General features: G+C 53.7%; 1 protein-coding gene across 4 annotated transcripts in view; it reads right to left on the minus strand.

Annotated features, from left to right (window-relative positions):
* The window catches only part of HRAS (HRas proto-oncogene, GTPase), a 39,776-nt gene continuing 12,042 nt past the window's right edge, over positions 1–27,734 (minus strand). For 2 of the 4 annotated variants that reach the window (XM_040557473.1, XM_040557472.1), the window contains exons 2-6: positions 11,187–11,340; positions 6,421–6,599; positions 4,096–4,255; positions 2,527–2,651; positions 1–302 (exon numbers count right to left, since the gene is read on the minus strand). In XM_040557473.1, coding sequence (XP_040413407.1) covers positions 2,532–2,651; positions 4,096–4,255; positions 6,421–6,599; positions 11,187–11,297 — 570 coding nt within the window. In that variant the 5' untranslated portion in view covers positions 11,298–11,340 and the 3' untranslated portion in view covers positions 1–302; positions 2,527–2,531. Of the gene's footprint in view, positions 303–2,526; positions 2,652–4,095; positions 4,256–6,420; positions 6,600–11,186; positions 11,341–25,130; positions 25,150–27,541; positions 27,561–27,734 lie in introns of those variants that run through there. The other 2 variants (XM_040557474.1, XM_040557475.1) reach the window with 2 other exon arrangements.

Genomic DNA, 27,734 nt, shown 5'->3' on the forward strand with positions numbered 1-27,734 from the left:
TTTGTCGAGACCATCAAATAATAATTTACTGTGATTCAATCTGTGGCTTTGTACAGTTGCCGGGGGTGGGAGGAGGCCAAAGGGAGGAGGGGATGGGGAAAGAAAAAAAAAAGTCGTTTGCTGCAGGCCCGGGTGAAGTGCGAGATAGTCCTTGGAGGGGCTGACGCTCCCCCCGTCCTCTTCCTCCTCCTCCTCTTCCTCTCCCCCTGTACTGCTCCCCCGGATCCGTTTTTTTCTTCCTTCGCTTCACCTTTCCTTGCGCTCTGCACAGGGGAAACCTCTCCAGGTCGCGGTCCAGTCAGCTGAAATGAGAAGAGGGACGACGCTAATTAGTACCCGCTGGCTCTCCGAACCCACAGGAGCCCTTCCCACTGCCACCCCTCGCCTTTTGGGACAGCCCTGCTAGTGCCCACGGAGGGAAAGCCAAGGGCTAGGCAGGTCTTGGAAGCCTGAACCTGGCCAGGCAAGGCTTCTGCACGTGTGCCGAAGGGAACAAATGCTCCGTGGAGCAGCGGGTGAGGCTCGGGGGGGCTCACCAAACCCTCTGCCCTGCGGTGATCTCCTCCTCCTTCCTCCAGGGAAGAGGGGAACCACGAGGCGAGTCCACAGCAGGGCAAGGAGCCAAACCTCTGAGCTCCCCGGCCACACATGCAGCCTCTCCTCTCGTGTCCTGATGTTCCTCTTCCTCCTCTGCTCTTGTCCTCAGCTGGCCACCGCGGCTAACGCAAGCTGGCGTGCCCGGTGTCCGGTTTGTGACGCTGGAACCACCTCCTGGGGCTGCACTGCCCGGAGAAAAGGACTGTGCCTAGTCCTGTAGGGCAGGAGCCACGGCAGCAAAACGTTCTCCTTTCACTCCTCTAGTCTCAAGCCTCCTCTCCTGCCTGCCGTGGGGGAGCTGCCACGGGTTGTGCAATTCACGGAGGCGTCTCAGGATGCCTCTGCATCTCCGCGGGGGCTGTGTGTGCATCGCAGTGCTGCCCAGACAGGCCCTGCTCCTCCGCCCCGCTGCAAGCAACCCGTGCAGGGCAGCAGCAGAAGACGTGGGTGACACGGGGCAATCTGTTCACAGGGGGAACCGGAGGGGAAAACCCTCCTGGCCACGGCCAGCCCCTCTTTTTGAAGCCAACGCCGGTCACCAGCAGTCCCCGCAGGAGGGGGCGGCTGCCTCAGCCCAGCCCGCGCGTCCCCACGTGCTGTCAGCCGCGAGCCAGAGCAGGAAACGAGCCCCGCGCTCACATCCCCATCCGGAGGAAGCGCCGCTGAACATCTGGAGGGGCCAAACATCTGGAAAGCTCTCAGCAGCCAGGAGGGCGCTAGGCACGGCGCACGGCTCAGCCCCCGGGGCCCGCGCGCTGCTCGGCGGGGAGCGGAGGGGTGGGGTGCTCGGCTGGGCTCTTGCTCATAGGAAGCAAACGCTGCCAGCGAGGGGTTTTTTTTGGTGTTGGGGGGAAGAGCTCTGCTGAGCTGGCGGCCTTTGCCTCAAAAAGCAAGGGAGGGAAACCAGCTGCCCGCCTCCACCTTCAGCTGGAGCCGCCGAGCACGGTCGCTGCTGTAACGCTGCCTTTATAGAGCTGTGTGAAGGGATGAAGGGGCAGGTGGGGCGTCTGGGAGACCCCCCAGGAGACATCGCACCAAGAGCAATGGGCGTGCAGGCTTTTCTCCTAAACCCAGCCCTAGGGACACAGTCTCTAGGTGTCCCTTACACGTGCATTTCCCTGGGGCACTCAGCCCCCGTTGCCTCTCCCTCCTTCCGCTACAGAATTCTGCTATCCCACAGGACTGCAGTGACTTAAACACATTCATCGCTTAAAAAAAAAAAAAAAAAAAAAAAAAAAACAAGGAAAGAAAAGAAAAATAGGCAAGCAAATATAGACAATCTGAACAACTCCTTTTGGCTCCAGCACGCACCATTTGTAGAAGCAAAACAGCCCCCTTATGGCTAATTCTCGGCATTGCATCAGCTTCACATATCCCTGGGGATATATATACCTAAGGGGAAAACTCTTCTGAGGAACTGAGGCCTTTCAGAGTCAGATGCTCTGCCTCTGAAATCTATCTGACTTTATTCAGATGCTCTGAAGCCTCAGGACAATGCGATTTATGCATTAGGAGGCGATGTGCTCATGCAGTTTCTCATCTAAGCAATTACAGGGTCAGCCTGGTGAACACGCACACCTCGAATACCAGCATCCCTCCGCTGTCGGAGGGTCAGCATGGGAAGGAGCTTTCCTGGGGAAAGCATGACAAAAACATGTCTTTTTTTTTTTTTTCGGTGTTCTGTAGAATTTTGTTCTGCTGAATGAGGGGAAAAAATAAACAACCCTTTCCTCCCACACATTTCCTCAGGAAAGTGGGAAGTTTTGACTTACCTATGTTTTGACAGAAGATGCTATTTCAGTCAGAAATCTCTTGAATTAGAAAACAGCCATCGCTGAAATTGTTTCTGATGCATCTGTTCGCAGACAAGTACCCCTGCCCCGCTTCCTACGTGCCCCGCTGCCCCCCGTCCCCGCTCGCGGCACTCACCGCAGTCACGAGACGACACATTTACAGTTCATGCAGCCGGGGCCGCTCTCGTCGGGCGGATTCAGCTTGCGCAGTTTGTGCTGCCGGATCTCCCGCACTAAGGTGTAGAAGGCATCCTCGACACCCTGCAGGAAACACACGTGGCTTGTAGCAGCTGCCCGCTTTGAGAGGGAGAAGGGCTGGGCCTGCCCGCCAGCAAGGAGCCCCCGGGCTGCCTCCAAGCGGCGAGGATTGCCGAGCTGGAGGCGTGAGACTAAGCCAAGAGGACAGAGAGGAATCCTAGCACGGCCCCCAAATGGTGAGCAAGACTGAGTGAGCGACAGCACGGCTGAGGATTCCTGGTGACTAAGCAGCTCTCGGCAGCCTGAGCAAGGTCTGCCATCCAGGAGGGAAGCCCCTGCTCGATGACTGAAGGCGACGGCCGCCCCTCTGCCACCTCTGTGCTCTGGCTGCCTGCAGAGCAAACACCTGGGGAGGCTGGAAAAACACCGTGCTGCTTCACGGCTGCTGCCCGGGCTGCCATGGGGTTCCCCTGGCTCTGCAACGTGTCTGAGCCTCCTCCATCTTCCCAGCAGAAACTGGGCCACCCCATGGGCTCGGACCAACACAGATCCTATCCGCCAGAGCTCCTGATACTGCAGCAGCACAAAGGCATTCAGAGGCCGACTCGTGAGCTTACGTAGTAAAGTCATCTTCCCTTCGCTGCTGTCTGAGCGCAAATCTTCTGCAGATTGGAAGCGTGAGCCCTCATGGGGAGGGGAACATCCTGATGGAGCATTTAGCCTCGGGGAAGCAGCTAACGCCAGCGGATCTATCTGCAAGGCACGCAGAGACCAAGCACGCACTGCCGCTCTGCACTGCCAGGGTTTGTCCTGCTGGGGCACCCCAAGACAGAGGCAGCGGCCTGGGGATGGGCTGGGGATCCTGCCACGAGAATTTATTTCCCCGGTGCCATCACTGAACAGGCTCCTTGGGCCATCAATCACAGCTTGCATACAAGGCAAGGCCGCGGCCGATCCGGGAGCTTTCCAGCAGCTCCATTCCCAGCATCTCAGCGGCAGTAAATCAGCGCCCATGCTGGCTTGCTCTAATTCACGCTCCCTTCCCTGCTTGCCGCCACTTCGGAGCTGTCAGAGAGACTTACAGCACGCCGGGTAACAAGCAGCTGGAGCGCTGCTTGCCCGACAGCCCGAGCACACAGCCCTGTCATCGCAGCCGTGCGTCAGTCCTGCCCGTGTCCGTCAGGGAGGCTGCTGGCAGAGCCACGCCACCTCCCGCTGCCCCTTCGCACGCGAGGCAGGGCAGCTGGAGGGAAGGCTCATCCCTCTGCCAGTGGAGGCGACTGTTGTAGTCCCAGCGAAGCTACAAACACCCAGAAGAGGGGGTGAGAGGGAAAGGGTTTATGACTTGACCAGCTGGCGTTGCTGCTACTCACAGGCTGCAGGCAGAAAGCAACCCCGGATGTGGGTCCGGCTCTCCGGGGTTATAGGAAGAAAGAGGGGAAAGGGAAGGAAAAGGAAGATTTTGGCAGGGGGCACTGGTCTGTGTGTTAACTGCTCCTCCTCCTACCTGTCTGGTTTTGGCCGACGTTTCTATGTAGGGGATCCCGTAACTCCGGGCCAGGTCCTGTGCTTGCCGCGTCTCCACTGTCCGGGCTGGCAGGTCACATTTGTTCCCCACCAGCACCATGGGGACATCATCTGAGTCCTTCACCCTCTTGATCTGCTCCCTGCAACAGTAAGAGATGCTGAAGTGAAGGGAGAAAAGGCTCCAGAGCGCTCCCCACCAGCACGGAGGAAAGGTCGCTTCTTCCTCAAGCTGTGCTTCCCTGCTGCAGCATGCCTCGGGCAGGGCTTTCGGGAGGACGAACGTGACCGTACCATGTAAGCAAGTAAACAGCAGCAAAATAGTCGGGCAGTTTGGGAAATGGAAACTAAACATGCTTCTGCTCTTCAAATGCAACCGTTAAAAAATTCGGCTTGAAATTATGGCAATCGATATCAAGACAAAAGCTTACCACATCCTCCCAACAAGGCGTGAACTAAATAAAAACGAACACCTAAGCAGCTACCTGGATGCTTCCAGCGTTTTAGATCGAGTAATCTTTCTGAATGGGTAAAAGTCACCAGAAAAAACACCTGCAACCAGAGTTTGCTGAGCCGATGAGCCAGCGTTTGGCAGCTGTAGGCTTTTCCGCAGATGCACAGACAGGATTTGCTTCGTTTCAGCTTAGTTCAGTTCACTCAAAGTTGAGGAACCAACTGGGAACCAAAAATGCAGTAATGCTTGCTTCTCCATTCCAACCCCTGATTTAAAACTAGGTGGGCGAGGACGAGATCTACTACTTCTAAAATCCTAAAGGCCATTATGACCACAAACAATCCACTCAATTCCCTCATGACAGATAATAACTTCCTTTGTTTAATAAATCATTTAACTTGGGATGCAAAACAGCTTTTCTTTTTTTTTGCTCACGCATCCAGGACAATTAACGTGGTTTTATGTAAAGTAATAAAAGCATTTTTTAAAAATGCTGGTTTCTGCATCTTATTTGAATTCAAAATCCCCATCCAAAAGTAGCTGGACATGCATCACACGCCAAAAAAAAAAAAAATCATCTTTTTTTAATATAGTAGAACACAGAAATGAAGCCTGAATATATGTCAGATATGCCATAAAGCCACTTAAATGCTCGATGTAACATCCTGATCAGCAGACCCGAGCACTAAATCTAGTGCACAGGCTACACTTAGCTGAAAAGAGATACCTCCTAATGGGTCTTAACCAGGGAGAACGAGCATTTCTCTGGGGAAAATTATTTTAAAAGTGCAAATGCAAAGAGCACATGCGAAACGAGATTAAAGCCAGTGATTTACATCATGATTAAAACCCGGGCTTGAAACCAAGCCATCCTGTGAGTGATTCATAGGCACCAGCACAAGGCAGTGGGATGAACGCTACCGAATCCCTCAGGTGCTTTAGGAAAATCCCATCCTTTGTCCTACGGTTCAGCTAAACCGAGCCAAATTAGCCTGCCATACACAGAGTTACTGCCGTGAACACGCCTGTTAGCTGGAGCCATCTCACCGGCTCCGACCACAGAGCGAGGAGGGCTGTGCCTGCCCTGGGAGCTACAGGGTTAGCTGGGAGCCACGTTCGCAGCACAACTGCTGCTCAGCAGCTGCCCGGGGGCACCCCAACGCCCGATCCCGCTAGGACCCCATTCTGTGTGGAGGGCGACCCGCTGAATACAGCCCCTGGCCCCCAGGGTCGGTCTGCTGCCTCCCGTCTCCTGGATGGATCATCAGGATCACCACTCGGGGTTTCCAGAGACGTGACTCTTTTGGTTTTCCCCATAAAACCATCTGGGCTGCTCCTGGCAGCGGTGGCAGGGAGCTGGGCACGGGCAGGAGAGGAGGAAACTGGCATGAGTCACTTCCTACCCTGCTCTCAAAAGGCCCTTGCTGGCCGGCAAGCCATCTCTTGCATCCTCCGCAAACACCTCTTGTCCCAGACAAGTCCTCAAAAAGGCCTAAGCTCCTCCCCCAGCTCCCCTCCCAGCTCCCCGCACAGCAGAAGTTGCTGAGATCGATTCCACTAACAAAGCAATTCCATTAATTAGGGAGGGGAGGGAGGGGGTCGTGAAGGATCAGCTCTCCCTTTAGTTACCATAAACACTTAAACATTACATTAGCGAGTCCCCAAAGGCCACGAGCAATCCCTTCGGATGGGTTTTATCGGAGGCACTGACATTAGCCGTCTGCTCCCTCTGTTCCCTGGGGAACGGCCACTCGAGCTAATTGCCTGTGCTGGCAGCCAGCGCCTCCACCGCGGGGCCTGATGTGAAAGGGAGGGCAGGACGGTGCCGGGACGGGGCCTCCCCGGGGCGCTCACCTGTACTGGTGGATATCCTCGAAGGACTTGGTGTTGTTAATGGCGAAGACGCAGAGGAATCCCTCCCCCGTCCTCATGTACTGGTCTCGCATGGCGCTGTACTCCTCTTGCCCCGCTGTGTCCAAGATGTCTAGCAAACAGGTCTCTCCGTCAATGACCACTTGCTTCCTGTAGGAATCCTGCCAGGGGACGGAGAGAGAGTCAGCGTTAAGGGAGAGCACGCAAGGGGAGGTTGGCTCCTGCCACCCCTCGGCCTGGTTTAGCTGCCATTAAAAACGGACTCGAGGGAGGGAAAGGGAGAAGGAGGAAAACAAGGGAAAAAACACATCAATAAAGGGAGCGGCTGAGCAGGTTCCCCCTCCTCTGGCAGAAGCACGGAGAACACAGCCCCTGGCCTGCTCTTCCCAGCCCTGTCTCTGGCAGACAAGGGGCAGCTTTGTCACTGCCACACCGACATTGGCTATTTTCCTAACTTTATTTAGGCCCGGCTAATCCCTGCCATCTCCACTGCAGGCGGTGAGTCCCACGCAGGGATGCTGGAAGGGGACACGCACACACCGAGGCTCCTGGCAGCCAGGCTTTCCTTCCAGCAGCTGGGATACCTGGGGCTGGGAGGTGTTTAACCCAGCTGGGCACCCAGCATCCCTGACACGGATCAGGCACCAGAGGCAATCGCCACCAGTGAGGCTGCAAAGCGATGGCGAACCTGGTGCTGTCGTGCAAACGTGAAAAAATAAATAAATGAGGCCGCGAGGAGGGTGTTTCCCACAACCAGCCCCTGCCCAGGAGGCCTCTGGGGAAGGTAAGGAGCACCCAGGCCCTTTGAAGTTGTGCGTTTTCCCTGTGGAGGAGACGATCACAACTTGTCGCACGTGGGAGAAGCCCTGGAAATCACCACGAGCGTTCTCCCAGGGTCTCCCTCCAAAGGTCTGATTTTCAACACGGGCTCCTCGGAAGCACTGCTCCCTCCTACCACACCTCCCTATCACGAGGATCCTGCTGGGGCAGCCCGGGGGTGTCTCTGACAGCCCTGCCCCGCACCCAGCACAGTTGTCTTGACTCTCGGCCACAGGAGGAGGCCAAAAAGCGTGAAAAACACGCAGGTGGGGGGCTGTGACAGCGCGATTACAGAGCTCTGCCTTCTGCGGCCGCTTGCGGCAGCTACGGTTTCAGCTTAAAACTAATTCAAACGTCTGCTGCTCTTCCAGCGACCACAACGATGTTATCAGATGAGCTCTGCCCCTGAAAAATAGGCCTGCAGACAAAGAGCAGACACAGCAAAGGTCACCGGCGGGACCGGCAACGGTGCGGAAAGGGAACGAGGCCAGCACGGACTCCACCCTTCTGTTCGCTACACCAGCAGCAGCCACCGGGCCTAAGGAGGCCTTGCTTCACCTCGCAGACAGAGCCACGGCATCGGGCCCGCGGCCTTCGCGGCGGCTCCTCCTGAAAAGCAGAGGGTGGCCGAGGCAGGGCTGCAGAGCCCATGAGCTGGGACCACGTTTTCTGTGGCTGTTATCCCCGTCCTTTGCTTCTATCTGCGCAGGGAACCTCGGCGGCGCTAGGATCGGGGAGCTCACAGTGCAATTTTCATTAGCCTGTCTGTAATTAAACACCATCTCTGCTCCCATTTACAGCCTCCTCGGAGCAGGGCAGCACTGGGGAGGGCAGACGGTGCGTGTTTGTCTGCTCTCACACACGTCCTCCAGAGCTCCCTCCCAGCCCAGCGCCCTGGCTTGCGGCCAGAGGACAAGTCCCTCAGTGCACGACATTAACAGCGAGCAACATCCCGCACGGCACCCCATCCCGCACGGCACCCCATCCCGCACGGCACCCCATCCCGCACGGCACCCCGTCCCGCACGGCACCCCGTCCCGCACGGCACCCCGACCCATACGGCACAGCCCCTCTGTGCAGCGTGGATGCTGACAGCCCGCAGCTCCCCATCCTCAGCCTCAGCGCGGCCCCTGATGTCTTACCCCATCTTCTTGCACAACTGAGACGGGCCGGACTGCCCAGCTGGAACAAGAAGTGCCGGGTGACAGAAACAAACCCTGCCGTCGCCCCTGGACAGCAAGCAGCAGCTCTGGGCTCTGACCTGGGATCCCAGACAGATTCTCCTCCAGCAGGTGCAAGGACCAACATAAGTGATCCCGGCTCTCCGGCGACGTTCACACACGAGCCAGGAATTGCAGGCACTTGGGAGAGGATGCCTGGGGCCGCCCGCAGGAGCAGGGACACAGCCGGGACATCGCCGGTGCCGACCCCGCTGTCCCCATGGCTGCAGCGCAGCAGAAGGACCCCACCAAGCTGGGTGCCCAGCACCCCGTGTGTGTTAAACGCTACGGTCAGGATACAACCTGAGGCTAAGGGAGTGCTGACTGCTAAAAGCTGCGAGGCAAACGGAAGGGTTTCTCAACACAGTCTGGCTTTTTACTCCATCCCCGCTCGCGCGCTGTGGGACGCTGCCAGCTGCAGACCCGGGGCTGAGCAGCCGTTTCATCAGTGCCTCTGGTTCCTGAGAGACAAGCAGCCCTGCCTGCCGCTTCTCCTCTTCCCAGCCCTCCTACTCCCTGCCGGATGAGTCCCCGGGGCCTCAGCGAGCTGAGGTGGAGCTGAGCGGGCTGGGGATGCAGGCACGCAGCCGGGGTCTCTGCCCCTCGCCTGGTTACCCCGGCCAGGGCACCAAGCACGCACCCCTGCTCACAGTGACCCTTCAAGTGGTTTATTTAAGCAACCCACACTTGGCTCCACGCACATGCGCTCTTCTTCTCTCAAGCTGCCCGTTTCAGTGCTGTCGTGCTGCTCGTTAGCCAGCTGAACGGGCAGAGTCAGCTCCTGGGCGCGATCCAAAGCGGCTTAGTCACGGCAGGATGGTTTGTTGGGCACCTTCAGATCAGCAGCAGGTAGCTAACCCTGTGCATCCCGAATCCCCATAAAACAAAGCGTGAGTAACAGGAGCCGCCATGGGTTGAATAAGACGGCTGGGGGGCTGCAGGGCACTTCTCGCTGTACAGACAACCGCACAGGAAGGCAGGGCTGGCCACGTCCCACCCTCCTGCGGAGGGGTCCGGCCCTTGGAGGCCAGCACCGTAAATCCACGGCAGGAGGGAGGAGGGAGCACCAAAACCCGAAATCACCTGCAGTAGTCACAGACAGGAAAATAAAACAGCTCTCTTGCCTGCGTAGAAGTTGGAGATGCGGAAGAAGGCAACGGGGTCTGTATGCAAGGTGCAGCACTGAGACTCCGGAGCCCTAAATTAAATTCCAGGCTCTGCTACGGACCTTCTAGGTGACCTTGGCCAAATGATGTAATAGCACGTGTTGTTAAGTGCTCTTTCTCCTTCCCATCTGTAGGATAAGACTGTTTCTGCCTTTATACCAAGCGCTGTCTCTTGTTTGTTTAAGTTGTGAGCTCTTCAGGGTGGGGACTGCACATACAACACCTACCAGAATAGCTTTCTGACCTCAGCTGGGACCTTTTAGGCTCTACGATAATAATAATAATAACTGCGGTAACCACAGCTGTATTTAGACACATCTGGTGGAGAATCCTCCAGGACTGCAGACAGGGAGGTTATTGTCTGAGAGGCGTGACCGAGCTGTGATTTGCATTCCCAGGGTGGACCTACGCCTCCTGTCCGCAGCGGCACCACGAGCACGGTCCTGCCTAAACCTCCCCCAGACCAAGGTGTAAATCATACGGCGGGTAATCAGCATCTTGTGAGCAGCGGGGACGCAGTGAAAACAGCTGGAGAAGGGGCTGGTTTTAAAAGGTTAAAAAAAATAATAAATTGTTGTTTACACTTGAAATGCAGAAAAGTGGGTTTTGAGTACGGAACCTCTCCTGCGCAGGTACTTGGCTGCCCCTCAGGTGGGGTACTGAGCGTGACAGACCAGGCTCGACAGACAGATCCCCGCTGACTCCAGACAAGTACATTCATCTTTTGGACGTTCATCGTTTGCTCCCCGTAACGGAGAACGAGCAGCAATGGGCCTTGCAGCACACCCCAGCTCTCCGCCTCCCGCTGGAGGATGAACTCGCTGGGCTCCGAAGGAGGACAAAAGCCCAGAGCTCAGCGCCCAAGACAGAGGAGCACCCCGTTTTGTCTCTCCCTGGGCTGTTTCACGGAGCCTGCAAGCTGCAGAAAAGAACCGCAGTGTCATTTTTCCTACCGCAGAGCAGATCTATAACCATGTATTAGGCAGCCCGAAGAAAATCCCTGAGCTCCCTGCTCTGCAGAGATGTGGGGATCTCTTAAAAAAGATAAATAGCATCAGTCTTCAGCTCTGCTTGGGCTCCTGACCCCATGCTGCTTCGCCTGCCTCACCCAAACTGCAGGACGAGCTCTGACAAAAGCCATTTCATCAGAAAAATCTCAAAACGTCCTGCACGGGAAGTCAGTACCTTCACTTTGATTTCACAGAAAGAGAAATGGAAGCACGGGCACAAAATGGCTCATCGGTCCCAAACCTTTAACCCCTCCCTAGGCGGCGGCGGCGGAAAGGAGTTTTGTGCTGCCTCTCCTGGCTCTGCCTGCTCCTGCTGCATCCCTCGCTGCCTCTCTCCAGCACACGCTGCTGTCCTTCCTCAGGAGGCACACGTCGGTCGCCGTGACCTCCAAATGCACAGGCAGCAGCTGAGAAGGGCTTTGCAAAGCAGAGGACCGTCCCTGCTCGAGTTCAGACTCGAGTCCAAGCCGACCACGGGGTTTGCGGCAAAGTGGCAAAGAGCACTAGGACAACACGCAGGCGGCGCCGCTTACCTCTATCGTGGGGTCATACTCATCGACGAAATGGTTCTGGATGAGCTGTATCGTCAGCGCGCTCTTCCCCACGCCACCAGCTCCCACCACCACCAGCTTGTACTCGGTCATCTTCCAGCCGACTCCAGCTCAGGACCTCCAGGAGCACCCCGACCTGCAAGGAGAAACACGGCCACCACGTCAGGAGAGCAGGGGGCACAGATCAGAGGCTGGGAAAGGCAGAGAGGCTGGGGATGCGTGTGCTTTTCACGGGGGTTTGCAACAGCCATGCAATTCTCGCTGCACGGTATTCTCCAGCACTGCCCTGGCCTCTCCTCCCAAGCTCGCAGACATACCACCCTGCTAAACACGGCCAGAAACGGGGAAAACGTGGGATGACCCAAGGGTCAAGGACTTTTTTCGTTCTCCCCGTCCGGCACTCCAACTACCCTGGAAATCTGGCCAGAAAAAACACGACATTTGTTTCGTTATGTCACGCCGTGCCGTGCCTCCGGGATCCGCTGCCTTTTATGATCCGATTCTCTGGGGTCCCAGACACGAGATGACCTCACCTAAAACACAAGGCTTGGTCTACAATTACAGCGAGAAACTGCAGCATCCAGAGCTCTTTAACCTAATACCCTCCCCGAGTAATGAAGGCTACTTTAAAATGGGGAAAGAAATCAATCAAAGCGAACACAAAAACATGCCCAACGCCTAACCCTTGATGCTCTGCAATCCTTCAGCCTGACAGTCCGCATGCGAACTTGTGAGTGGCGCTAGGTAAGGGAATATAGAAGGCCGGCAGAGACCACAGGGGAGAAGGGTGCTACCAGGGAAAGCACTAATTGGGAAGGCTCGTTACAGCCGGTAGGAGCGAGCCGAACTCGGGCAGCGATGCGGACTTGCCATTACCCTTCGGCAGGGGAAAACTCCCCCCCTCCCTTAAATTTCTGCTCCCCTCCTACTGAGAAAGAGGAACTTCAGCTCGGCGCTTCCGGCAGGAAGATTACGAAACCCCGAAGGTTTAAATAGCAATCTCGCTGGGCTGCAAGCCCTGCCTGCTGAGAGCCACCCCAGGGCCAGGCACCACCGCACGCGCGGCCCCTCCGGTCGTTTGCCATCCCGCAGGCGTTGCTCGCACACCACCAGCCCGCTTCTCCCAAGGGCGAGGGCTGCTCGTGCCTCCTTGTGCGCCTTGCAAGCTCTGCAAGCCAGCTTAGCACCCAGGTGGAGAGCAGGACGCTGCCCGAGCAGTACTCCAGGCGTTCCTCAAAAGCCCGGTGCTGCGATCACCCCCAGTTACAGGGAGATGCATCCCGGATTGCAAAAGAAACAATGAGCAATGACCTTTTGCTTTTGGAAACCCACAGCTTTCGGCAAGGCTGTGAGGAGCAGGAATCCCAGCAGCTCACAACCCACGAGACAGATTTGAAGACAACCCATAGAAGAGCATTAAGCCAGAATCACGATTCCTGGCCACCTCCCGACGTTCTGCGGGCAAGGCGAACAACCAGGACGGGGCACGGCATATGGAGCACTGCAAAAGTGCTCAGAACGAGGCCAAACACTCGTCTCAAAGCTCTGGTAGCCCGGCGTTTGCTATCTAGCAACGTGCTGACACCGGCAGAAGCTGCCACCTCTCCTGCGAAGACGAGGGAGGGTTTTTTGGTGAGGAGGCTGGTAGCCGGCGTACCAGCAGCGGCCACCCTGCACCCAGCCCCCGTCCGCATCTGCTGGATTTGCTAACGCAGCAGAGATCTCATCTAAAGTAGGCCAGAACTTTCTGACTTCAGTCCCCACCTGACTGCAACCTTAAACCACTCAGCTCGATCACCCACCCAGGCTGGGAGCAGTCAGAGCCAGCCACCTCTCGCCGGAGCCCTTTTCTCAGCTGCTGGCTCAGCAGCAGGAAGACAAACAAAGAGCGTGTCCTTCTCGGCACTCGGCATCGCGGGGAAAAGCAAGGAAACGGCTGCAAAAGAGCAAGCACAACCGCGATGCAAAGCAGGACCTCTGGTGGTTGTGGCTTTCCCAAAAGGGGGAGGCAGGGAGGAGAAGCGCGGGGGCTTCTGCCAGGGAGATGGTGACAGACACGCCGGGTTACCGCGCTCCAGCACGGGGATTTGCTGGATGGAGATGTACAGCCTGACAATTGTTGTGAAAACCTTTCCTGGTGTGAGAATTTCCAACGGAGGAAAAACAAGAGTTTGAGCTTCTCAGCAGCTAGTGCAGAGCCCAGACAGAGCTGACCAAAAAGAAAACACAAAAGCACAGCTTCCCAGTTCTACACCACGCGGGAACAGCGGTCTGAAAGGCTGAGCTGGGTCGCTGCCTGGTGTTTTCCCCACCAAACAAAATTCATCACCTCCGCAGCACCCAGCATCCTTCCCGAGAGCTGGATCCCCAGCAAGCCGCCCAGGGCAGCGGGACAAAGAGCTGAGCAAGACGCCAAGGACGGGAGCCGTTCAGGAGCGCACCGCCTGGGAAGAGGGCTGGGATCTTAGTGCCAAACCAACGGCCCTAGCGTGGAGCTGGAGCTGCTGCTGTATTTCCTGACCTCGTGGATTTTCTCCCAGAGAGAGAGGGCTCCTGGCTCCCATTCAAGCTGTCTAGGAAAGCCCAGCCGAGCGCTTCCGCCTGGCAGCAGCAGCTGCTCCCAGCCCGCTAGCCCCCGAGTCCTCCCCCGTGGATTTCACATTTCCACGATGGAAGTTTCACAAACGCTGTTCACTGCTGAACGTTTACACTCTACCTGTCGACCGGGAGCATGTTTTAATGCACCCGAAAACAGTTCCACCTCTGCAAATGTCTTTGAATAGGTCTCAGCCTGAGCGCCCCGTCCCTAGAACTGAGGAACCTTTCGAGCACCAACGCCGCAGCGTTTGAATTTAGTTCCCTCTGGCAAAGATTCCTAGCAGGCAGAACAGTCCCAAGTCCTCTACCAGAACAAGGCTCATCTCAGCCTGTCACCAGCAGCCCACCATGCCTGCAATTCGGGAATCCTGTCTGATGATTTAACACGTTGACAAGGCAAACCTTGCTGCCTGCACTCCTCCACCTGCTCTGGCACAACAGTGTCACCAGCGTCCCAAAACACAGCCTCCAAAGGGCCTGAACGAACCCCTCCAGGAGCACGAAATGCCACCTTGAGTTTTCACTTGAGGGTCAAAATGCTGACGTTCTCGGTGGCCTGCCCAGCCTGAAAGAGGTTAGGGAAAGGAGGCTGGCAAGCTGCTGCTCTGGTATGAATCACAGCCCATCCGATGCTTCATTTTCATTTACTTGCTGCTTTTTTTACATTAACAAAGAAGTGAGCTGCAAATCTAACGCAATGTGTTTGGTTGCTGGCTTCGTATCTGCAACCTCAGACGATGCAGACTGCGAGACAAAAAGAGAGAGGGGTGCCAGAGGCGTAAGGAAAGTTGCAAATGGTGGCCCTGCTTTGGAGAAGCAGCTTGGACGTAATAAATGTCTTGCATTAGAAAAAAAAAAAAGGCAGTCTAAGAGGAACAGAATGACTTCTTCCATCCTCTGCAAGCTCTTTAAGACCTGAAGGAACAGGCAGCCTGTCCCAAGAGACTGAGCACAAAAATATTGCTCCAGAGGAGAAAAGGGATAAGGAATGACATCACGTAGGAGGCTCAAAGCACAGGCAGACATTCAAGGGGATGCAGGAAACCTTGGAGGAAGAAGAGCAGAAAGCTGCAGGCAGGTTCAAGTCAGAGGCAAGCCTGAAAGAGAGGGATTGTCTCTGCAGCGCATTCGTAAGCCCCAGCACCAAGGTGCAAGCCATGGCTTTGCATGAGGTCTTCAACAGGCACGGACGAGTCCTGGCTCTGGACGCAGTTTTAGTTAGAGCACCTCTGGCAACAGATTGCCTCTGCCAGAGACTACCCGACCACAAAGAAGTTAAATCCCTGCTCTTTTTCCCTTGCCATCGTGCCACCAGGCAGCGCAGGGCCTCCAGCCCTCGGTGCTCTCCTGGAAGACAGACGGGTGGCAGGAGGTGGTGCACAAGCGTCTGGTCCTCATCGCACGGGCCAGAAGAGATGGGAGGACAGAGGAAAGCAGGATGGCACCATCCCCACCAGCACTGCCGACAGCTTGCTGATCTCTGGTTTCGCTCTGTTCGTGTTGCACCTTGTCTGGTAGTTCAATAAACGCAGTACAGTTACCTGCTGCCAGCACTAAGCTGGTCTGACCATGCTGCTCTTGCTCACCCGCTCCTAAGTTTAACGAAGTTCTTTCTCGCCAGCTTACTCTGTAAGAAAAACACCTGGTAGTCACAGCAATGCCGAGTGGTTTTATTAAAATACCAGAAACCAGTAAACAATCTCCATAAATTGGTAACGCAAATAACAAACCAGCTATCCAAGAGCTTTCTCTCTGAACTGATACTCAAGAAAGGCATCACGCCGTAGACGATACAGGCCATCGAAACGATTATAGTCAATATAAAGACCAGCAGGCCCCTTATTTCAGGAGCTTATAAACCACAGCACACTACTACAGCCTGACCCCAAGGAACAGTCAGTGCAGCACCTGCCATCAGCAACACCAATATTTCCACTCTTGGCCTGAGTGTGAGCACAGACAACTTCCTCAATTTCTCATTACACTTGCACTCACCGGTGAAGGGGAACTTCTAGCAGCACAAAATGGCCCCAAGATCAAACTGAGTGTGCTTGGGCTGCTCACGCCCACATCTCCAGAAGCTCTGCTTGGTGCTGTAACGTGCTTGCAATTCATGGCGGGATCTTCACCTCCCACCCCCACCGCTTCTCCCTGAGAGCAACCAGCCCGTCCCACTGGGGTGGCTGCAGGAGAAGCACACTTCCAAGCGAACCGTAGATTATTTACAGAGACAAAACGTGCTGCTCTGCACGTCACTTGCTGCTGCTCCACGGAGAGGTCTAAGGAAATGGGCTCCTCTGCTTTCCCCTCCGGCCCACGGCCCGGCCTCGTGGGGCCAGGCAGGCGCTCCAGAAGCAGGCGCTTATGGAGAGAGGGACAGGTACCTGGGGAAGTTAAAGACACGGCCCACGTTACAGGTAACAACTAGACCCGTTAAAAACCTGGCCTCTGAGCCACCTCTTGACTTGGCACCAAGCTGTAATGCCTTGGGGTTGATCACGGGGGGCTGGACAGGCGGGGCTGGTCACGCACACCATCCTCCTCCTCGTCCCGCGGGCCGGCAAAGCCCGGCAAAGAAGCCAAGGGACCGGCCCGAAGTCATCGCCAGCAGCAAAGGCGGAAACTAAACTGAGGCAACTTCCCATCCAGGGCCTTAGCGGGAGCCGAAAAGCTCCACGCGCAGGTTTCGGATGGGAAAGCCGTTGGTTGCCTGCTGGGTCTTTGTGTCTGGCTGTCAGAGCTGACAGCTCCCCCACGGAGCGGAGCTTCCCTGCGCAGAGATGGTTGGAGAGGCAGAGTAAAGCGAGAGGGAAAGCCCAAACCGCTCTCCAATTATCCTCATGAAATCACAACTGTGTCACCAGCGTGGGGAGGCGGCAGTGACAGGCAGGGACACGGATGCCCCGACGCACAGACGAGGCGGGATAACAGGAGAGAAGAGAGCAGCCGACGCCGAAACAGGCTGGGGCAGCAACCAGCAGCACTGACAAGCCCAGGTCCGTATTTAACACACTCTGCAGGGGTCGCAGGCCGCATTTTGCAGCTGGGACACGCCTTTTTTTTTTTTTTTTTTTTTTTTGGAGAGTCGACAGAGAGCTACCAACGCCGTGTATCAGGGAAAAAAGTGCCCCGTCCTCAAGAACTGCATTCTCCCTACACGATTTCCGTTCTCCTCTCCCTCCCCACCCTTCCCCGTTCCTCCAAAGCAACTGCTGACAGGGAAAAACCAAAAAGCTGGTTTCAGGAAACACATCTAAGCCATTTTCATTTAGAAAAAATTTGCAATGGAAATAGGGTCTGGCTGTTGGGCTTCCTGCTTGCTTTAAAGCCTAACTTATATGAATAACATAAGTAAATAAATGGACAAGGAAACAAGGTATTTGCAACTGGGAAGTTCTGAGAATTGTCTTGATAATGCTTTTCATTCTTTCATTTTTAATATTTTGTGGAAAAGAGCCTTTAAAAAGGTCAATTTTGGGAGCAAAATGCTATTGGAAGAGTATCAGTAAGCTTTGGTCCCTGGGAACAAAACGGTGCAAGCAGCACATGCCCCGTCTTGCTGGAGCTATTGCCGCAGGAAGATCCAGACAGGGAGCCGGGTTTGGGGAGTGGATGGAAAGGAATGGAGCCTGTTGGTCAGCACCAGGAAATCAGATGGAAAGATCTCGGAACAGCAGGAACCCCAGACCCTCACAACCTCCAAGTGGCACTCAGATCCGGCAGGACACCGGTACGGGGTGGCAGCTCCCGGCTGGGCTCCAGGCAGGTTCATCCTGGAGCAAAAGCAAGGCTCCAGCATCCCCGCGTTGGTGTGGCCAAAGACCAGCCTCGCTGCGCTGCTTCCCCCTGCTCCTCGCCCAGCGTCCGGCTATTTTCAGCCCAGGGGATTTCCTGGGCCTGGCACAGCTTGTGTTTAGCAACCCTCAACAGATCTCTTTCCCAAGGACTCTTCCAGCCTCCCCTGAACCCACGTAAGCTCCTGCCACCCACACTATCCTATAGCAAGGAGCTCCACGGGTCTGCTCCCCGCAGGGGGACAAAGCAGCCCTCGCGTTAGAGCCTAACTCATCTCCGCCAGCTTCCCCAGCCAGCCCCTAGATCTTGTCCTAGAAGGGGAAAAGCAGGGTCCATTCCCACCCACCCTCTCACACAGGGTATCCCAGGCTGCTAATCACATCCTCCGAAGTGTTATCTTTTCCAGGGAAACGTGGCACAGCCTTTTTCCCACCCACGTTTCAAAACACGGGGCAGAGCAGCACGTTTGCGATGGCCTCGTCTCTGCAGGTGGAGGCGGGTGAGGGAGCACAGGGGGGGGGCCCGAGGAAGGACGGAGAGCGAGTTTCCTTGCCTTGCCCTCCCCAACGGGACATTGATAAAAAGCTACTCACGCTTCATTCAAAGCCAGAGCTCAAAGGAACAGCTTGAGTGACCCCACAGAGCCAAAATCAGATATTTCTAGAGTGTCTCCTTTATTAGCGAGCCATTTCATTTACGTGATCAAATACAATGATCATCCCTCTGCATTCATTTAGCCCTTGCAGAGCTTTTGCAGGCATAAAAAAAAATGCACTTTTTTTTTTTTTTTTTTTTTTTTGCAGGAAAGCAAGTGCCGGTGCATCTTGGGGAGCCAACGAGAAGTGGGCGGCTGGGGAAGGAGATAAAGGGAAGCAAGCAGGCACCTGCTGCTGAGACAGACCCCTTTCTGCCCTCGCTCCCCAGGGGCACGTTACGAGCACGGTGACACAAAGCTATCCCGGCCGTGCTGCGCTGCTCGCAGGCATGAATATGCATCAGGCGTTACGCAGCAGATAGTCCGGGGCACGCCGCTGATTTACAGGCTGAGCAGGACAGCTAAACAAATCCCTTTCTCACCCTGCAGTCCGCCCAGGGTGAACCGCTCTGCAACAATAACGCTCTCCCTGACGGGTGGCTTGGAAAGGGGGGCCCAGAGAGGGAAGAGAAGGAGCTGACCTCGCTCAGCCGCGTTGCAGAAGAAAAGCAAGGTGAGGATTTGCACAGACACACCTTGGCCAGAGCAAGCACTTCTCCTCGCAGGAGGAACAGAGGCACGCCACCGACACCACCCCAGCAAGATGCAGCTCAGGAGGATGACTGCCAGGGACCAGCAGCGAGCTGGGTGCTGAGCACGGACGGCAGAGAGGTCTGGGGAAGATCTCATGCGCCTCCAAACCCAGCCCTTGGACAACCGAGGTGAATGAATCAGACGTGGCCAGGTGTGAAGCCAGGCAGACACCAGCAGCGCGTCGTGCAGGCAGTATCGAGCAACTGTCACAGAAAGAGAGAGGTCTAAAGGCACGAGAGCCAAGTTTGGATCAGGAGCCCTTGTTTGTTAAGTTTGGGTCCTGGATTACCTAAGCCTCACTTTGCTGCTCCCGGTAAATCAGCTACAAGAGGATTTATTTTCTGTGATGCTCACATTCCCTCCCTCTGCAGCAGCCTGGATTTTAAAAAACAAAAATCAAAGCACTGTTGCTGGGGGTGAGTTATTTAAATGAATCACTGTCACGGCACAGATCTGCTGCAAATAAGACTTAGACGTCCTGATACTGGAAAGAGAGGATTCTCCCTCTTGGCTGTGGAGCGACAGATGAACAGACACGGCACAGGGACTCCATCCTGCCTGTCATGCAACTGCACCCATCCCACCCCGAGAACTCAGAGCCCAGCAGATCAAGCACATAACTCCCCTCTGCAATGAGGAACCCGCCGCAATTAAGTGACGCGGTCACGGTCACACAGGAAACTTATGGTAAAGCCGGGGATTTCTGCTCCCTCAAGTTCGAGTTTTTGCCACAAGACCGTGCTTCCCGTCCGCGGCCGCGGCTGAGCGTGCAGGGGACAGGATCACGATGCCAGCTCCATCACCTCCAGCATGTGCGGGCAGAACTGCACCATCAGCAGAAGCTGGGGGGGGGTGGTTTCCTTCCAGAATTTCCTCAGGAGCCTGCAGCAACGACGACGTGCAGGATTTGGGCAGGCTCACAGCCAGCTTCCAAAGGCACATTAAGGTTGAAAAGAAACCACAGAAAAGCAAGGCACCAGACCTGCAAGAGATGTGGCTCCACCTCAACGCAGAAGTTAACTGAAGCTTGACAAGCTGATTAACAAGTAAATAAAGCCTCTGAGAGCAGCAGAACAGCTGAGGTTTCCCTGATAAGGCCTAAAGGTTAGGCACCAAGGTCTTTTTGAGATCCCCGAGAATATTTTCCCCCTTTTGAAACCTGGTGCTGCATAACTGGTCCCTTGCCACAAGGATGTCCATGGTGGAGGCAAGGAGGAGGTCCGGATCTGGCCATCCCACTGCACTTGACATGGCCGTCACACCCCAGGGACCCTGCCCTACCTCTCGGACTCGACCAATGTGCTGGCTCTATGCAGAGCAACTATTCAGGAAGAAAAAAGCAACACGGGGCTCTGATCAGCACAAAAGCACTGGCAAGCATTCCCTCCAGTCACACCAGCCAGATTTCCCAGTCTGAAAGATAACCTGAGCTTCCAGAATGACAACTTGCTGGGCGAAACAGAGTCAGGTTGCTTATGAAGTAACAGGACGCAAAGGTGGGCTGTCCATTTTTGAAGAAAACGGACAAAAATATGGGAGTTTGGATGCAGGCTCTGAACTGGGGGCAGAAAGAAGAAAATGTGCAAGTCTCCAGGGAGAAAAAGTCAACCAGGGACCAGCACCTGCCCGTGGGATGGCACAGAGGAGCAGCTGGTGCCATTCCGGCAGGTACCTGGTGATTAAACACAGCTGGTGCTTACAGAACACAGAAACAGCATTTCACCTTATTCTTCAGCATCTGCTTTCTGCTGCGGGTGCACCAAGGAGGAGACCGTGCAAAGTACAGCCCAAACGTCTGCAGCGCGAGCCAGAGAAGTCACAGCTTGGGGAGAGCAAAACCGAGCAACACGAGCCCATGGATACTCATCTAACTGAAATGTCCTTTTTTTTTTTTTCCTGAGGCATGGCAATGTGCCTCCATCATAGATCAACCTTGCAGGGCAAATTCCCCTGGCCACGCAGCAGCAAGAAACATTGGTGTGCATCACACCGAGGGACGGAGTCAAGAGCACACAGCTGGACAGGAGCAAGAGCGGGCTAGGCGAGGAAAAGCTGCTAAACAAAAAGAAAGAGGATAGGTAAGTTGTTTGGTGAAATTAACGCTGAGGATAAAATGTTCGGCACAAGCCTGATGTTATTTGTATTAGCAAAAAATAAGTACGAAGCCAAAGGGCTAAAAGCCAAAGGCTAAAGCACTGGTCTAAACTGGCACTGTCAGATTTCACGTGCACAAAAATAGGCACGCTTTCTTTCCCTGTATTGTTATTACCAGTATAGGCAATCACATTGTTTAAAAAAAAGAATTAAAAAAAAAAGAGGGACTTTTGAACTTTGAACTGTACTACACTTCCCAGGATAAACAGAGTAAAAAAGCAGCATTCAGCCTGGCTCCCAGCTCAGTTCCTTAGGACAGTATAAGCAATGACTGGGCATGGAAGATGTCATAGAGGATTCTCAAGTAGCCCCAAAATTGTCTTTTCCTCCTTCCAGTGGAGACCAACCCCAATTACGAGACCCAGAGCAGGGTCTCATCCTGCTGGGTGTTCTCCAAACAAGAAAGAGGGTTCCTACACCTAAGTTTCCACTTCCAAATTTATTTATTTATTTATTTATTTATTAACTCTGGGTGTCACTGCCCTTCAGTCAACCTTCATCTTTTGAAGCCAATGACTTCCCTAACATCTTGCAGCAATGAGATCCCCAAGCTATAAAACTGTGTCTTTTCACCAAGCTTGTACATATGGCTCCCCAGTTTCTCCTCAGGTGTCTGGCTGTCTCCCAGTACCCTCAGTTTCTGATCCTGCTGCACAAGCTCAGCTCTACAACGCTGAGGATGCACACACTGCAGACACATTCCAAAAGGAAACGCAGCAGCATTCATTGGATTTATTCTTGGACTTGATAAGGCTCATGGAAACAGTTCTGTTTGGCCTCAGAAAAGAAGGACCACAAAAGGCAAATTCAGAACTTCAAAACTTACCTTCACCTGACAGCCCTGAGCCACCATGTGTGTCTAGTATGGAAAAGGTGTGAGATTTTTAATTTTCCAGAAGAAGGAAGAGGCCAGCCCAAGCTAAGAGTCACAAACAAACTCCTGAGTGTCAAATCTGATATCTGACCTTGGAGGATCGGTTTAAGGGAAGGGTAGAAAGTATCATCAATGAAGCCGTTAAAGCCAAGCCAGACAACATTGGCTTAAGGCTTCATGTTATCTTAATTTTCAACCTTAGCACATATGGAGCATTTAACCCTCTCAGCATCTTGAGACAGGAACAAGGTAGAGTGACATTTCCTGGGAAATGAAGGATTAAAAATACACGTTCACGCAGTCAGGAGGCACAGAGGAAGACTGCAGAAGAGCTCTGAAAGTCAGCAATCAAAAAAAAACAAGCAGAAACATGATGGACCGATTCAGCTAAGTGAAGCATGGTAGAGTCAAAACAAGTGCAGAGGTCTCCTAATTATCCCAAATCCTACCTTCGTGTCCCCTCCTTTTCCTTAGCACTGGCTCCCGAGGATGTGCAGAGCCTCCATGGAGGAGCTCCTGCGAGGGAAGCGACAGAACTAGGCCTGCAGGTGTCCCGTCGTGGTCTCGGGGTTTGTCCATCTTAGGGGAGGTGCAGGCACGTTGGAGAACGCCTGGGGACCACAGACAGAACTACTGCAGCCAAGACCCAGCTGACTCACAACCCTGTGGCTTTGGTTTAAAATATAAAAACTTAAATAAAATGACCTTCCCTTCAGCCCACTGGGAAAAATCTAAGTATCTCCCTTCAATTCCCTACCACAGAGCAAAGCAAACTCATTATTGTGAGTAAAACTTACTTGATATATGCTATTAAAGTGGGGGTAAGGAACAGTTATATGGCCAGTATCGCTCCGCAAACAACCAAGTGCTGGGAGCAACTCATGCTATCGTCCTTCTCCATCAGCCTCCATCAACCAGCAAACAGGCCCCGACCTTTCCTTCCAACATGTTCAGTATCTGCCCTCCCAAGCACCAAAGACAGTGATTTTATTTCATTTTTGTCAGCCTGCTACTCTAAACATGAATTGCAACAGCTCCGAAGCTGCTGTTTGATCAGTAACGGCCTGGTGCTACGTGTGGCCTGAGGCCTCTCCACTTTTCCTCACCCCTGCCTGCAAAACTTGTCTGTGGTACCTCTGCTGACTTGTTGGAGGCTGTGAGGGCAACTAACGTCCAAGTAACAACACATGTCATGAACTTGGGTTGCTCTGTAGGAGCTAGAACAAGAAAGCGAGAAAACGGGCAGGTGATGTGAACTGGTTCTCCTAAAAACACCACCTTGTCTTGTGAGGTGACGCAAGTTTCCTAGCTTCTGTCACAACACAACCCATCTTGTGAGCCTCAAGTCAGGCTCAGAAACTACCTGTAAGATACGAAAGAGATCCCTCTAAGCCAACAGCCACTAAGAGCAGTCACAACGTCTTTACCTGTGAACAACCACATCTTTCAGAGCTTTGCTGAGGGCTTGGGGGCTCTCTTTTGGTTTAGCGTTGTTGTTGGTTTGGTTTTTGTTTTGTTTTAAAGTGAACGGAGAACAACCAAACTGTCCATTTCTCCTTAAATGCTTGGTAAGAAGACAAAGTGATCCTTCCTTGGAAAATAAGGATAAATGCAGAGATTAAGATTGAACTGTGATTTTTTTTTTTAATGGCCTTGCCAGTATCATCAGGCCTCTTGGAAACACACTGAAATGTGGGACTGGCTGTAAGATCTCAAACGTGATTATTTGCTTTTGCAGGAGCCTGGAGGAGACACAAGACCAGCGAGGTTTTGGCAAGTGATGACACACTGATGAAGGCTCCCTGCTTCATCTGGCAGCAGCAGACTTCACCAGCATTGTTCCTCAGGACTCTTAAGGCATGGACAGCACTTTGTCATTGCTGGACGTAGTTCACACCTAACTGGAAATAAACTGCTTCCTCATTTCCCCCTTAAACCCACTCTTATTTTCAGAAAGCAACTCCCTGAGGACTGTGTCTGTCCCTACAATGAACCTCCAAGGCCACAGCATGGTGGAGTGGGTATGGTTCCTACATAGCTCTCATTGTTCCCACACAAGAACTTCAACTGAAGCATTAAAAAAATAAAAATTCAATGTTTGCAAAAAGCTTTTTTAAACAGAAAAAGCCCACAGAAAACCACCAGCTTGCATGTCAAACAAGCTAACTTTAACTTGAAACACTACTCGAGCAAAAATAGACGCTGCACTGTTCTGCAGAGGGAATATATTAATGGAAGAGGAAAATTCATACTTGAACAGCAGGGAAAAAGCAGCGAGCTCTGAAAGCTGGAGCCTGTCAACTTATCCTCAAAATCCATCCTCAAAAACTTGGGGTAAATGAACTCCTAAATGAACTCCTGCAGTCCAGGATTTGGACTGGATTACGATCCAGGATTAGGATCCAGGATTTGGACTCGGAAACCCCTACCAACCACGCATCTTTTTACCATCATGCAATGATGTCCTGCTTTTACCCGCACACACCCCTCCTGCCCTGCCTCGGGTAGGACCTGCATCCCAAACCAGGGTTCGGTGGCTGGACCTGGGCCGTTGCTGCCCCAGGACAGGGAGCAAGCACGTCACACAAGCCATAAACACCTATTTACAGCCTGCAGGAGGATGAAGGGGCAGCTGAAGTTCTGCTGGCCTGTCACCACCAGTCATACTCTGTTTATCTTCAGCATCACACTTAGAAATGTAAGCAGAAGTTAGTGTTTCTTTCTCCAATGTTTAACACTGGGCAGAGGAATGGAGATTTGCTGCAAAGGAGCTGTTCCCAGCAGTGGCTGCCATTCCACAGGCTTAATTTGTCATTATTTCCACTTACTTCTGATCAAACTCGAGATAAACTACGTTAACCCAAACAAGAATCTGACTTAACAGTCCAAAATTCTGTTCAGACAAAAAATCCACGCAGTTGGCCTTTTTTGAAAGGCTCCCACATGGCTGCAAGGTCTGCAGAAGACACTGAGATCATTGTGAAACACAGTCAGTGCTCCAGCTGGGCTTTAGAGGACAACTGCTTCATGCCACTTTTAGCAAGTTGTTTGTTTTTTTAAATTCTACAGCACCAGAGGAATCGATGCTCTTGAAGAGCACAGAAATGCAAGCCCAAGGAGTGCTCAGCACACTCCAAAACACCGTGAATCACCAGCTGCACGAGGTCCACTCAAAGCTCTGCTGCTGCACCTAAAACGAAACGTGCCATACGCCCACCGTGGATATTTACTTGCAAAGTGCCAGGTTCTGTTCCCCTGGATGACATCCTGCTGCATTCACGTTGCTGCTCCTGCGTGCTGGATGACCTGCTGGGCACCAGCCGGGTGCGGTGCTGAGCTCAGCACCACGGCACCCCAGCGCCACGACCTGCCTGCACCTCTCGCCCGCAGCCAAAAGCTGCCAGCAGCTCTCTGAAGCCGCGTTCGCAGCGCCACGTTGCCTCTGAAGGCAAACCACAATGCGCTGTTTCAAAGCAACCAGCTGATGAGGAACAACAATAGGGAGAAGAAAAAAAAAAGAAAAAAAAAACCACCTTGCACCACTCCCCCTCCTTTCTCTCACGAGAAGCTTATAGTAATTGCAAAGCATGAGAATCCGAACAAACGCCCTGCTTGGGCAACTGGGGCCATCCCCGGGAAAATATTTGCATCTAGGGGATGTGAGAGTTGTGCAACCGGTGAAGTACCAAGCCAGATAAGGCAGAGACCTTTCACTAGGCTCCAGAGAGACACACTCGTCACTCCGTGATGCTGACTCAGGCTAAGACAAGTTGCTTTAATTTTCTCTCCCTCCCTCCAGCCTTCACAGGGGAAATAATACCAGCCTCCTTCTCAGGCAGTTTGAAGGCACCAGGCGGTATTTGCAGAGCTGAATCAGAAACCGAAGGAGCCGTCGGAAGGAGCACGGGAGGGAAGATGGCTTCTCTGTGATGGGAGCCTGGTTCCCACCCGAAAGGTTTTAAACTCGTAAGGAAATTCCTCGTGCAACAAGGTTAGGGACACGATGTGCAGCTTTACACATATTCCATTATTTCCCGTGCCTAAGGCTTGATGCAGCCTTCTGAGCCCTGCTGGATTTAGTTACATATACATGTCGTTTGGGAATTAGACTAGAGAAATTAGTTAGGAAGGTCACACGGTTACAGAAAATTTAGAAAAAGTGATGGCTCCTGCTTTGTGCCGCCAGCTTTCCAGCACCAGTACCCCTGCCTGTTGAGGTGGGAGAGCAAAGCAAATCCACAGCGCTAACAACCCTGTGTTAACATCTCTTTGGGCCCTTGCTGACTTGGTTTTTGCCCTGTGGAAGAAACAACAGAAGCAGCTACCGAAGAAGAGCTGGGAAACGGGGCAGGTCCACCAGCGACGCACCCGCTGACCTGCGGGACCTGCAAACAGCAGGCAGATGGCACAGCAAACACCGGGAGGCGCGTACGGAGCAGCGAGTGCCTGGTGCTGTGCCAGACGTTGGGACACTCTTCAAACACGGCCACTATTTATCGTGCCAAAGTTCAGAGGGGAAGGACAGCAATGAAAGCACTGGAGCAAAATGCATGCTGTGGGGCTCCACTATGAGGCTCTGGGGCACCTTCCTTCGGGAATGAAAGGCTCCTGAAGGTTTTCCATACGCTTTCCATCTTGGCTGCAGAGCCACATCCATCCCCTCGAGTAGACCTCATGCAGCCCCATCCCTTCACATCGTGGGATGTGAAGCAGAAAAGTTTGTCCTGGACACAGGTAGCTGGTTAAGAGAGCAGGGAGAGGTCAGGCGCATTGCAAAGGGAGGACGAGGCACCACGTAGCAAACGATAAGGTATCTTTGCCTTTCTCTGCAGCACGCAATGTGCGCTTCCAACCTGGGGTCAGCCCGAAATTTCTCCCCTAACATATTCTCCGTGACTGCAAAGACACTGGCGGTCCCTTTGACATTTCCAGGTCTCTTCGTGGGCACGTTACGGTTGTGACATTTGGTCTTCTACTGCACAGGGTACGTTTACTGTACAGCAATGGTTTTCTGCCTTTATCAATCCTAAAAAAAAACACATTTCTGTGCAGCCTCCTGAACAACACTTTAGCTCCCTGACAGCAGTTCTTGTTTTTACTGCACGGCTTTCATAGACCCTTCAAAAACCACCCAGGGCTCCTCCTCGCCTACATCTGGAGCAGTGGCTGAGAACCGCAGTTAAAAGGTCTGAAGCAGCTGGAATGCATGCAGTAGGTTTCCTGAGGCTGTCCAGAACCGAACGCTGATTTACCGGTATCTGAACTCGCAGGAATTAATGTTTCAGCAAGCAGCAAGGTGGGGTACAAAGCCGTGGTTTTTTGGGGGTTCATAGGATTTGATGCTAACTACACAGGCACGAGACAGGGCAAGAAATGTGGCACAGCACCCTCCCCTTCTGAGGCAGGGCAGGCTCAGTGCTGGCTGCCAGCGCAGGGACTCACAGGCTGAGCTCTGCAGGCTCCTGCTGCAGACAGCCTCCTCGTTCCCGAAACACCTGGTGCACCACGTTTCTGCCACCGGGCTAATTCTTCTCCAGGAGAAGGCATGATGGAACAAGCGCTCCCAATCAAAGGGGAAACTCAGCCAGCGAAGAAAATCCTCCCCAGGCTACCAGGCTTTATTCCTACCTGTTGGCTCAGCTTTGGTTTTCAGTTCTTTCGCGAATGGCTCTCGCCACCTCCGCCCTGCTCCCTGAAGACCACTCTGCTTTCCACAGCAACCACGAAGGCTGAGCACCAGCGGGAAACAAACCTACAGAGCCCAGCTCCATTAACATAGCAGTGCTCCAGCGTTAGGAGGCATGGGTTTTACCCACCAAAC

The sequence above is a fragment of the Cygnus olor genome, chromosome 5 (genome assembly GCF_009769625.2).
Source record: "Cygnus olor isolate bCygOlo1 chromosome 5, bCygOlo1.pri.v2, whole genome shotgun sequence".
Taxonomy (NCBI): Eukaryota; Metazoa; Chordata; class Aves; order Anseriformes; family Anatidae; genus Cygnus; species Cygnus olor.